Source organism: Corvus cornix, chromosome 17 (assembly GCF_000738735.6).
Source record: "Corvus cornix cornix isolate S_Up_H32 chromosome 17, ASM73873v5, whole genome shotgun sequence".
In the NCBI taxonomy this organism is placed as follows: domain Eukaryota; kingdom Metazoa; phylum Chordata; class Aves; order Passeriformes; family Corvidae; genus Corvus; species Corvus cornix.
Genome location: NC_046346.1, coordinates 5284044 through 5296186, shown reverse-complemented (window position 1 = coordinate 5296186; position 12143 = coordinate 5284044). Strand labels below are relative to the sequence as shown.

The 12143-nt window shown below is 59.2% G+C and overlaps 2 protein-coding genes across 6 annotated transcripts; one reads left to right on the top strand and one right to left on the bottom strand.

Moving 5' to 3' along the window:
- The first annotated feature begins 313 nt into the window (after positions 1 to 313).
- NTMT1 (N-terminal Xaa-Pro-Lys N-methyltransferase 1) lies at positions 314 to 3729 on the top strand. Of its 4 annotated transcripts, none has more exons than XM_039561792.1 (5): positions 314 to 407; positions 1432 to 1491; positions 2257 to 2459; positions 2679 to 2931; positions 3331 to 3729. In XM_039561792.1, the coding sequence occupies exons 3-5, from the start codon at positions 2298 to 2300 to the stop codon at positions 3585 to 3587; spliced, it is 672 nt and encodes a 223-aa protein (XP_039417726.1). In that variant the 5' UTR covers positions 314 to 407; positions 1432 to 1491; positions 2257 to 2297; the 3' UTR covers positions 3588 to 3729. The 4 variants fall into 4 exon arrangements, with proteins under 4 accessions (XP_039417726.1, XP_039417728.1, XP_039417729.1 ...); XM_039561795.1 differs by lacking the exon at positions 314 to 407 and adding an exon at positions 470 to 489; XM_039561793.1 differs by lacking the exon at positions 314 to 407 and adding an exon at positions 544 to 568.
- Positions 3730 to 4451: 722 nt separating this feature from the next.
- Positions 4452 to 9768, bottom strand: ASB6 (ankyrin repeat and SOCS box containing 6). 2 transcript variants are annotated; one of them, XM_010397729.3, is made up of 7 exons: positions 9714 to 9768; positions 8583 to 8788; positions 7952 to 8133; positions 7473 to 7579; positions 7098 to 7206; positions 6527 to 6613; positions 4452 to 6348 (listed from the first exon to the last, which is right to left on the bottom strand). In XM_010397729.3, the coding sequence occupies exons 2-7, from the start codon at positions 8693 to 8695 to the stop codon at positions 5669 to 5671; spliced, it is 1278 nt and encodes a 425-aa protein (XP_010396031.1). In that variant the 5' UTR covers positions 8696 to 8788; positions 9714 to 9768; the 3' UTR covers positions 4452 to 5668. The 2 variants fall into 2 exon arrangements, with proteins under 2 accessions (XP_010396031.1, XP_010396030.1); XM_010397728.3 differs by having other exon boundaries at positions 8583 to 8818; positions 9714 to 9766.
- Positions 9769 to 12143: the final 2375 nt, after the last annotated feature.

The window sequence follows — 12143 nt, the reverse complement described above, 5'->3', positions numbered from 1 at the left end:
ACTCCCGCGGCTGCTTGTTCTGGCGACCCCAAGTCCTGCCACGCCGGTGCCACCCGGCCGGGCTCCCGTGCCAGCCTGCCCCTCAAGAACCGCGCGGTACCTCTTGGGTTGCTCGGCCTGTCCCAGTCCGCCCCAGTCCATCCCTGTCCGTTCTAGTCCGTCCCAGTCCGTCCCAATCCATCCCGGTCCGCCCCGGTCCGCCCCAGTCCATCCCAGTCCATCCCAGTCCGCCCCCACCGCTGACCACCCCCGACCCCCGTCCCGGAGCGCCCCCGCGCGGGCAGCAGTGGGACAGCGGGGCAGGGCCCGTCCCGTGACGTCACCGTGGCGTCACAGCCACGCCGCCGCCCGGTTGGTCCCCGCGGCCGCCCGTCCCGAGCTGGGGCAGCGCGCGGCCGCGGCCGGAGGTAACGGGGGGGCCCGGGGGTCGCGGCCGCGGCCCGAGGGAGCGGCGGGAGCGGCGGCACCGGGCACCCCCCGGCACTACCGGCACGTCCCTCCCCGGGCCGCGGCTGCGGGGGGGGGGGAGGCGGGAGGGGCCGGAGGAGCTGCCCGGGCCGGATCCGGGGTAGGGCTGCACCCGGCGGCCCGCGGGGTCCACAGCACCGCGGGCCTGGAGCGCGGGGGAGGGCTCATCCCCGATGGGCGGGAGGTGAAAGGGCCCGGTTGGGCCTTGCACCGGGGACCGCCCCCTCGCACCGCATAGGGCTGGTGTGACACCCCTCGGGCCCGGGACGGGACCCCCGTGCCCCCCATGGCGGCACAGCCACAGCCCCCCTCCCCTCGGCCTGGGGACCCCCCGCCCGCGCACCCGCACCCCCTTCCCCTGCCGCTCCCCGGCCTGCGATCGCCCTCGGGCTCGGGCAGAGGGCCCCACACTGAGGTGACCCCCCCCACGCCGTGTGACCTTTTCCCCACGGCTGCGGGGTGCGTGGGGCGAGTCCCGGCCTTCACCTGCCCGCACCTCCACGGGCACCGGCCGCGTGTCAGGGGCTCCCGGGGCAGCAGGAAGGGTTCGGCTCCAGGTTTAGGTTCGGGTTAAGGGAGGTGGGTAGAGCCATCTTCTGGGTGCTGGGTGCTCTCCACCTGTGCTGGTAGCCTGTGACCCTGAAAAATGAGTCACCAGGGTCTCACCAATCCAAACCCAGGGCCAAGGAATGCGGACACTGCCGGGAGGGTGAGCCTGGGTCCCAGCTTGTGAGATCAGACAGGAGCACTGCTGAAAGTGGAGCCAGAACCCTCCGTGCACTGGCTACACTCATGGCTCAGCTTTTGAGCTAAGGGGCATCAGCAGCAGCTGTCCCCCAGTCTCCCCAGGAGCATGTCTGTGGGGCTGGGGTGGCTCTTACCTGTGGTTTCCTCAGGCCACGGTCATGCTTACAGGGCTGGAGGGGTGATTTGGCACTTAAATTGCATCTTCTCTGCTCCTAGATCACAGCGCAGACCGGCTCCTGGCACCACTGAGCCAAACTGGATTTCCACCGGTGACCTGTAAGTTGAGATGCCACGTCCCCCTTTCCTATCCCCAGGCTGTTCAAGGCCACGTGGGGCCACCAAACCTGTCTAAGCTGCTATAGAAAAGGTTTTGTGTCTAATGGGATATTTGCCAGCAAATTCAAGCCACGAACACTATATATTTCTTTATTTGTAAAGGTGTTTGAAGTCCTTGAATTTACCCTTTGGCCACCTTAAATCTAGTTTCTAATCCCCAGTGCAGTTAATCAAATCCACAGTGGTTTGAATTATGAGATGCCTGGGGGGGATTTATAGCTTGTATTGCTGATTATACCTTGACTTTATTATATTGCAAATATCTAACTTATGGTCACGGCTGAGATTTACAATCCTCAGGTAGGTGCTCAGGATAATTTTTAGCAACTCCAGATGTAATTGGAGGTGACTGATGGGGTTGTTGCCACACATAAACATGTAATCTGTAAAATGTTAAGACAGGGAAAGGAGAGGCAGAAGAGGTGAAAAGGGTGGGTCAGCCTTAAAAAAGAATCATATAATTGGGTGTATTGCTGAGCAGGGCTCTGCCATGCCTGTTCTGGCTGAGACATCTGCCCAGGGAGGGATTTTGGGTTTGTTGGTCTCCAGAAAATACCAGGATTTAGATCTTTGTTCCTTCTTGCTCTCAGCTGAATGTTTTTGGAGTTTGCAGTAGCCCTGGGGAGGGGGAAGGGGTGATAAACAGGTGTGGGGTACTGGCAGAGCTGACTCATTCCTCCCTGGTTTGGGGTTCTCCCATCCCAGGGGAGCAGCGAGTCCCGTGTGGGCACGTGCCCTTGGCCAGCATGACCAGCGAGGTGGTGGAGAACGAGTTTGAGTTTTACTCCAAGGCGGAGAAGTACTGGAAGGATGTGCCCGCCACGGTGGATGGCATGTTGGGGGGCTATGGCCACATCTCCAGCATCGACATCAACAGCTCCAGGAAGTTCCTGCAGAGGTTTCTGCGGGTAGGTGGCACAGTTTGTTGTGCTCCTAAAACCCCACCCTTCTAGTGTGGAGCTGGGCTCTTCCCTCTGACTTGCTCCATGGGATCCTCTGTTACATGCTAGGAGACCTTTGCCCTGCAATGGATTCCCTATATCCCAGTCCTGCCTTGTGTGGTTGTCCTGTTTGTCCTGTGTGGGTACCTCACAGTGGGATTCAGCCCCTCACGGTTGTTGTTGCAGGATGGCCCCAACCGGACGGGGACAACCCGTGCTCTGGACTGCGGGGCTGGCATTGGCCGGATCACCAAGCGGCTGCTGCTGCCCCTCTTCAAGACAGTGGACATGGTGGATGTGACGGAGGACTTCCTCACCAAGGCCAAGAGCTACCTGGGCGAGGAGGGCAGGCGGGTGCGCAACTACTTCTGCTGTGGCCTCCAGGACTTCAGCCCCGAGCCAAACTCCTATGATGTCATCTGGATCCAGTGGGTCATCGGTGAGGGTCACTCCACTTGCGGGGTCTTTCCAGCCTGTCCCCTTCCCTTGAGGGGCAGGTGCCTTACGCACTGGGGAGAGCAGCTTGAGGTCTTCATGAAGGATGAGCATCACAGCATGGGTGGGGGCCTGGGGTGGGCAGCTGCCCCCCATCCCATGGAGGGGCACTGTACTTTTTCCCCCAAGGATCTTTTCCGCCAAGCCCTCAGAGGCCAGAGCGGAGGTGTGGGTTGGATGGAGCTGAGTAGTGAGACACAAGTTGGATGCCCTCAAGCTAAAGCTTTCCCTGCAAATGGCTCAAGTATTTGGCTACTTGCATCAGGAGGGATCCTAAATGCAGCTTCTGGGTTTCCTTGCCTTGGTCACTCTGTGCCCTCTAACCACTGCTCTGCCCCTCCAGGACATCTCACTGACAACCACCTCTCCGACTTCCTGAAGCGCTGCCGTGCTGGCCTGCGGCCCAACGGCATCGTGGTCATCAAGGACAACATGGCTCAGGAGGGTGTGATCATGGACGATGTGGACAGCAGCGTCTGCCGGGACCTGGACGTGGTCCGTAAGATCATCCGCAGAGCTGGGCTGCACCTCCTGGCCGAGGAGCGCCAGGAGAACTTCCCTGATGAGATCTACCACGTCTACACCTTTGCCATGAGATGAGGGCAGCGGGAGAAGGTCTCTCCCGTGTCGTGACTCCCCTTCCAGGGGCTGGTGACAAGGACGGGACTTTGTCTTCCAAGTTGCTGCTGTTTGTGAAAAGAGGTGTTTGCCAAATACATTTTCCTGCTGTTGCACTTCTGCACATGGGCTTTTTCGGATGCATGTTGGCTCTGTTCCACCCTCGGGGGCTCTGGACAGGAGCAAGAGGGTCTCCCATGCACAAGGTATCTATGGGCAGCAGCAGGTTGCTGACTGCAGTGCACAGGGCTCCTGTGAGTGTGGGGCTCATGAACAGGAGCTTGGGGCACTTTTGGGATGATCTGGGCTCCATTCTTTGCTTGGGTGTTAGACCCCTTCCTGCTGATCAGCAGTGAGCTGGGCAAGGTAAAGGGGAGGAACCTCTGCTGTTTCCCTGTGCTGGAGTGGGGAGGCAACTCCAGGTTCTGGGGCTTTGAGGGCCTTTAAACCCCTGAGCAGGTTTCCTACATGGGCATTGTCTTAAGTGTGTAACCCTGAGTCCCCCACATCCTCCTCCAGACAAAGCCTTGCAGCCCTGGGAGTGCACTGGTGTGGTCTGAGCTGCTCCCAGACCCCTCCAGCCCGTCACCTCCAGCTCTGTCACTGTGACACTGCAGCTGCTCCCCCAGCACTCCACACATCACCTGGCTTTGAACACTCCCATCTCCTCTTCAGCCATATTCCTTTATTTACCTAAGTCTGGCCACTGGCCCAAGGTGGCCAACGCTGGCACAGCAGCATGCCAGGGGTGAGCCCAGGTGCAGAGTCTGCTGCAGCTCGACCCTCCAGCCATCCCCCCATCCCTGTCCTCCACCCCACCTCTCCTGCAGGAAAAACAAGCCCCTGTTGTTATTTTAAAAGGCCTCATTTAATTGTTCAGTTCCCATTCCAGACATCAGGGCAGAATTTTATCACATTACTGGGTTTTTTTAAACACCAGTTCATCAGGATGCACAGCTCCAGTTCCATGGAGCAGGAGAGGGTAAAACTCAGTGCTGGCAGAAGGGCAATGGCACTGCAGCCAAATCCCAGATCCACCTGATACAAACTGTCTTTAATCAGAACAGATTTTTTCCCTCTTTTCATCTCCTGCATCTGTCCCCCATGACAAACAAAATACAAACCAACAAAACTGTGTGGGGCTCAGCTCTGTGGCCAGTCTTTGGCACGTCACGAGGAAGCAGGTGCCTGGAAAGGGGAGCCAGGCAGCTGTGGCAAGGCTGAAACACGAGCCCTCCAGGTGCAGCAAGTTTTTGTTCCTGGGAAGGAGGCACTGGAGAACAAGATCCTGGGAGCAGTCACCAAGGGAAAGAGCCAAGAACTGGGGAGGGAGGCACAAGGCACTCAGCTGCTGGCTGCCCATTCCTCATCCTTGCACAGGGAGCACACCACAAAGTTAGGAAACATCTGTCTGTGTGTTTTGGAGCCCAGCAGCTCTGAGATGTCCTTGGTGGATGGTCCTCTGTGCCAGGATGGGGTGCAGAAACTCAGGGTGTGGAGCAGTCAGGCACTGCTGCCAGCCCCGCTTCCCTTCACTCCCATCCCCGGTTTCAGAAGTCCGCACTGAGCAAGGAAGGCATCCACACCCACAGGATGATGCTGGACCTGCCTCCACCACCAGGATCAGAGGCAGAAATGCCAGAACACCTCTTCCTTCTCCTAGCACCCCAAGGCATCTCTCAACTCCACTGGACACCTAAGGCACTGCATCACCCACCCATGGCAGGGCTGGGAGAGAGGGGACAGGCTGCCTGTCCAGTCACAGCCCCAACCCACTGATCCTGACCCCAGGCCTTTGCTTAATCTCCCCCCAAATCAGCCCCAGTATCCAGCTCCCCCATGCCCAGGAGCTCTGCCTGCCTCCCCATGGTGTGCCCCAGAGCAATGAGACCTGCACAAACACGTGTGACTTTGTGCCCAAAAAAACATCCCCCAGAATGCCACAGAGAAGGACTCCATGGGCAGCACCTCTTCCTGCAGAGAAAACTGTCCCAGAGCAGAGATATGGTGGCTGTAGGCACAGCAGGACTGTGGAGGGAGCAGACAGAGAGGCACTGTCAGGCTCAGAGGTCTTCGTGCCCAGCAGCAGTGTGGTCAATGAGGAGGTACCACTTCAGCCGGTCTGGGAGAGGCAGAGCCTTGATTTTGTCATCCACTGGCCATGGTTTCAGGCGCTGCCGGATGAACACCCTGCAGAGGTGTTTCAGTGCCTGTGGCGAGCGCTCCAGCTGCTTCAGAGAGCGGAACAGAGTCTGGACCTTCTCCCCATGGGACCTACAGCTGCTGGTGTTGACCTCAAAATTGCTGGGCAGCTGGATGGCTTGTGAACTGGCCATCATGAGCTCCAGCAGAGTCTGACCCTTCTGGATGAGGTCTGCGGAATAGGTTTCATCGTCTAAGCGACTGAGGTGCCAGCAGAGGTGCTCAAAGGTGATGTGGAAGCCGGACCAGCATGAGGGACCATGGAGGGAGCAGTTGTAGGCAGCACCTGATTCCAGCAAGAACCGCAGCAGTGGGAAGTAGTCATTGAAGCTTTTTAAGCAGAAGTGTGTGAGGGACTCTGAGGCTGGGCACTCGCTGGGGTTGGCACCGTGGGCCAGCAGCAGCTGCGTGACACGAAAGCAGAAGCGTTCGATGTCCTCAGCCTCCTCGTCGGTGCGGCTGTAGGGCATCTCTCCCAGCAGGTAGATGACATAGGTGAAGACGGTGTCACCATCTTTGGTGGCGGCCCTGACGTCTGCGCCTGCAGGAAGGGACAGAGAACGTAACTGACACTGTAGAGCATGGGGCCAGGCCAGCACCAACTCCAGCACCCCTGGGCTTTACTCTGATCCAGTGGGAACATAAAGGAGTCAGGAGGGCAGTGCCTGGTCCTGCACAAAGAATCAGCCAGCCCAGAAAGGGGAGAAGGTTTTCCTTACCTCCTTCCAGCAGAAGACGGATGCTATCAGTGTTGTGGATCTGGCCACTGTCACTGCTGGCCAGGGCATGCAGCAGTGCTGTCTTCCCTGCAGTGGAGCAGTCAGTCAGTCACAGGACAACAGGGTGACATGCCAAAAGGCAGGAAGGAAAACAATCCACCCCACCCACAGCCAAACACAGGGAGTAGCAACACTTCTGGCAGAGCCTTCCACTGTTCCCATGATGGTGCCCAGCCCTGGGGACAGTCACAGGCCACGCATGCAAGACTAATGGTAGCCTCAGTGCGTACATGTGCCACAGTGGAGTGAGTTTTAGAATAAGTGGGCACCACAGGACTACAGAGGCACAGCCCCATCCCACCTCCCCTGGACTGCACAGAGCTGGGTTCAGCCCTTTTCACACAGCCAGCACACCAGGAGAGAATACCAAGCACAGGGAGGTTCTGCCAGCCTGCTCCCAACTCCCAAACCCGTCCATAAGCAGGGAGCAAGTGCAGCAGCGAATGGCCCCAGCCCCTGTGCCCCACCCCAGCCCACCCTCAGCTGGGGGAGCCGGGCAGGGCACACAGACCGTTCTTGTCAGCAGCGTTGACGCTGGCCCCCAGCTGCAGCAGCCGCCGCAGGCACGGCAACCGCTCAGGCTCCTCGCTGGCCAGATCCAGGGGACTGCTCTCATGGATCTGCAAAACAGTTAAAAACCACTGGTAAATATTGAAGACTGGGAGTGTGTCCAGGGAGTTGCTGTTGGGCTTTATCTTGGCCAAAGGCAACTTGACCTTCTGCCACAGCATCAGAGCACTAGGGACAGCGGGCACAGGGATGTGCCAAGGGGAACGAGCACATGGTGAGGCTCAGGAGGAGGGAAGCAGGAGGGCTGTCCCCATACCCCAGACCAGCTCTGGCTTGGGGGGCTCAGCCTGGCTGTGCCCAGGCAGCAAAGCCGTACCCGGTCTCTGCGGTTGATGTCGGCGCCGTGGTGCACCAGGAGCTCCACCACATCCGGCTGGTTGCGGAGCACCGCGATGTGCAGGGGGGTGTAGTAGGTGACTGGGTCTGAGAACAAGAACAGTCAGAGAGAACAAAGGACCTCCCCAAAATAGCCCCAGCACCTGCCAAGAGTGGAAGGGGACAGCTGGGGAGGGCCCTGGGAGCACAGCGATGCCTGTGAAAACACGGCTGTCACACGCACCCTGGGTCCTGCTGTTCCAATGACTCTATCCTGCCAAAAGCCCCCAAGTCCCTGGCGTCCCTCAGTCCATCCTTGCGGCTGGGTCTCCACAAAGCACATCCACACTACTCCAGCAAGGAGCAGGAGTGGTCTGAGCTGGTAGCACCTCCTCTTTCTGCTCCAGCTATCTCCACTGCCCAGGGCAGCTTCTCATCTGCTGGTTCCTCCTGGCCCAGCCCCCTTCCCACCAGCCTCACCTTCAAAGCTGAGGTCAGCACCGAATTCCAGGAGGATTTCTGCAGCAGGGACGAGCCCCAGCTCGGTGACCTTCAGCAGGGCATAGCTCACACCTTCCTGATAAAATGGGGAGTGGGTCTCCCTCTCCAGGACTCTTCTCACAGCTGAGAGCTGGCTCCTGTCACCGTCCAGGCAGGCAGGGCTTGAGACACACAAAAACCCTCCAGTTACTCAGTGAACACAGCTCAGGTATGCAAGGGTCAAAGCGGCACCAGGGAAGAAGGAAAAATCCCTGCTCTCCCCAGGGAGAAAGATCCCTGGTCTCCCCTCCGGTCCTGTACCCACTGGGTCTCCAACCTGCTGCTTGTGGGGTTACACAGCAGCTTCAGGGCCTCAGCTGAGCCCCAGCTTAGGCTTTATTGCCAGGAGTCAGGCAGAAAGGGCTGTTCCTGGGGAGCACCCATAGCTCCTGTGTTTGCCTTGCTCCACCTCCACATTCCCAAAGAACAGCAGCAAAAGGAGGTTCTGTGGGATGAGCTGCTCCCCAGGACTGGGGGCTGTCCCAAACCAACACTGTCCAACCTCAGCCACGTCCCTGAGCTCCAGCTATCCCCCAAAAACACCCCAGGGTGTTGGGCCCCCTGTCGTTACCTCTCCAGGGAGCTCTGCCTTTCCGTGTTGGGCATGGCCAGCAGCCCCAGGAGCTCATCCACCAGGGGCTGGTACTCCAGGACGATCCTGCGGAAGCCGTGCAGGAAAGGCATCGTGCTCTGCCCGTGCCCAGCCCGCCGGGGGCCTCCAGCACGGCACCACTGTCCTCCTGCAGCCAGGCCCCCTCTCCAAGGGGCTCTTCTCTCCTTTCCAAACAAACAAGGCTTTCAGCAGATCTGAACAGAGAAGAAAACACAGCGTCCCCCCTCCTTATATAAAAGGCAGCCCAGCCCAGCGCAGGGATCTCCTCCCACACACCAATTTGGTGTCTCCAAATTATCTCCTGCACTCAGAGCTGCAAGCTGCAGTTATCTGGGCACAGCATCCAGGCGGAGCCCAGGCTGGGGACAAAGCCCTGCTGCAGAGGCTCTGCCACGAGCCCCTGCAGGCTGGGGTGCTCTGAGTGCCCCGGGGTGTCTGCAACCAGCAAAGCCCGGCCTGGTTTTTGTGGGAGAGGGGGCTGGAGCCACCCCAGGGATCACCAACTCCCCAGCGCACTGGGTGCAACCCCAGGAAGCCCCTAAATCTCCCCGCACCCCACGGGGAGGCAAGGCCAGGAGCCCCCAGACCCCAGCAGGATGAACAACAGGACCCTGCCTACACGAAAGATCTGTAAAACATACATTTTCATTTCCTTATCATTCTTTACTTAAGTTCAGTAGTCAAATAAGCTAATAAAAAATAAAAGTAATTTGTTTCTTTGTTTGTTTTACAATACTTTGCAGCCGGAATATTTGTGTTATTATTAGCGCGTACGTGTAAACAAATAAATAAATGAATATGGGTATGCAGCACTCCTGACAGGTTGAGTGGGCTGCATACATATATTTTTAGATCTATTAAACACACTCATCACTCCTTCCTCTGAAGAGGGAGATCAGACTACAGCGGGGAAAAAAAAAACCCCAAACGAGTCTATAAACCCCAGTTCGTTTTCACAAAAAAAACGCTCCAAAATTCCAGTGCAACGCCCGCCACCGGCCCCGAACTCGCCGAGCAGCACGGGGAGGGAAGGGCGGCCCGAGCACCGCCTTCCCCTCACGGATCACCCCCGGCCCTGCCGCCCCTCACCTGCCTGGGCACCGGAACCGCAACCGCAACCGCAACCGGAACCGGAACCGGAACCGGAACCGGAACCCGCCGGGAGCGCCGGGGCGGGGCCCGCATGGGGGCGTGGTCTCGTGTGGGTGCGGTCACCAGGGGGCGTGGCCTGTTCGGTGGGCGTGGCCTCGGTGGGGCGTGGCCGCAGCGGCGCGCAGCCGGCAGGGGGCAGCACGCGGCCGCGCGCAGGGCGGGGCGGGGGGAACTCCCCCGGCACCCCCCCTCTGTCCCCTCCCCCGGTGTCCCCCTCTGTCCCCCGGTGTCCCCTCCCCCGCTGTCCCCTCCCCGGGTGTCCCCTCTCCCACGGGTGTCCGGCCCCGAGTATCCCCTTGCCCGTTGTCCTCCCCCCTCCCAGCGATCCCCCCTGCCCCGAATGTCCCCCTCCCCATGTGTCCCCCCACCATGGGTGTCCTCCATCCCTGGGTGTCCCTTCCCCTGGATAACCCCCGCCCGGGTGTCCCTTCCCCCGGATGTTCCCCATCCCTGGCTGTCCCCCTTTTCCCCGGGTGTCCCCCCCGCTCTGGAGGACCCACCCAGGCCGGGCTGGGTTTGCTGGGAGGTGGCACCCGGTGGCTGCTGCCTCCCCGGGGCTGGGGATAACTCTGGTACTGCTGCCCACAGCGCCTGGGCCCTCCCCTGCTGCAAGAGCTACCAGGGGAAACATTATCCCAGGATTTATTGGCACTATTATCATAATCATCATTATTTTTATTATTATTCTGGTGGAATCTGCCAGCGCGGGGAGCTTTGGAGAGCGGCAATAACTGAAGCCGCCTTGGGTTTCCTATTTACGTATTTATTTTATTCCGGTGGAGCGCTTCCAGATTCCAGCAGGCAGCCGTGGCCCCGGGGCAGAGGGGGCGAGGAGGCCGCGCCGGCTGGGCATTTTTCTGACATGCTGTCACGGTCGCCCATGTTTCCCACCCTTCCCTTCCCCACACAAAGTGGGGTGCCTGGGTGGGGGACCCCAGTGCCTGCAGACCCTGGACCCCGAGCCCACCTTCAGGCAGGGCAGGGCAGGGCAGGGCAGGGCAGGGCAGGGCAGGGTCCTTTGCAGGGTGGCTGCTGGCCCCGGTGCCACCGGGACTTGGTGCTGTGCAGTGGCACCTCTATGGGCAGCTGGCCTGGACCCCCCTTTGCAGCCCAGCAGCCCCCCCTGGGTCGGGTTTGGGGGGTGTCATCCCCGAGTTTTCCTGAATAGGGGTGGAAATAACCCCATCTAACCCTGGGCAGGGAGCAGAGGGCAAAAGCAGCAAGGAAGAGTGGGGGACGGTGGGGATTTGTCCCTCTGCACAGAGGGTGCTTCAAGCCTGTGTGAGCTGGCTTCAAACCAGAGCAGCGCCGCTGAGGGGATCCCACTTGGGGTGGGCTGGGCAGCTGAGACCCTCATTCCAGACCCAGTGCCTCCTGTGCCACTGGGTAAAGCTGGACCCTGGGCCCACTGTGTTCCCAGTAAAGCCCAAACTCTCCAAAGTCCAGGAAAACCCTGGACCCTCCACAATTACAGTGGCAGCACCAGACACAAACCCCATCCCTGTCTGTGGGGCACTGGTGGGGACCGTGCAGGGTCCAGCCTCCATCAGACACCATTTTGGGGAGAAATCACAGCTGCATTCCTGCTGTTGGCTGGAAAAGGAGGGCTGGCAAGGCAGGGTCACCCCATTGCCGCCTCTGACCCCAGCTGTGCTGTCCCTGGGGATGAGAGGGGACACTGGGATACCCCAAAGGGCCTTGCCAGCCCAAATGTGCCTTCAGGAGCCCCACAGAGGCTTTGCCTCCACACTGGTAACCCCCGCTTGAAAGGAGGCTTTGGAGATGCGGTGTGGGACCAAACCTGGCTCCAAACCAGCCCTGGGAGGTGGCAAACCAGGAAAGCCATGGGCTGAACCCTTCCCTCGCCACCAGCACGGCGAGTCCGCGCACACGGGAGTCCTTCCCTGGAGTATCCCTGCCGTGACCACGCCACAGGACACAGACCCCAGGGAGGTGCCTCCCCATCCCCACATCTCCTGGGAGCAGAAATTTTGCAAACAGGGCCATTGCTGGCCCCATGGGTGGATGGGGCGTTTGAGTGCCTGGCTGAAATAACAGCGCCAGGCTCTGCCCCTTTCCTCCCCATGGCCTTGGCGGGGCGGACTCGGAAGAATGCGAGTTGGCCATCCATCAGGGAGACACAGCAACAGCCAGCCGAAGAAAGAGGGGCATTTTAGGAGGAAAGCCAGGGAAATTTGATCATTAAGAAATCCTCCTGGCTGTCTGGGGGAATTTAATTAAATTGCTGGAAAGGGCTGTAAGCACATCTGGATCCAATATGTGCAGCTTTGATTTTTTTCTTTCTTTCTTTCTTTTTTTTTTTTTTTTTTTTTTTTTTTTTTAGTTCACTCTTTTCCCATCTCGCTG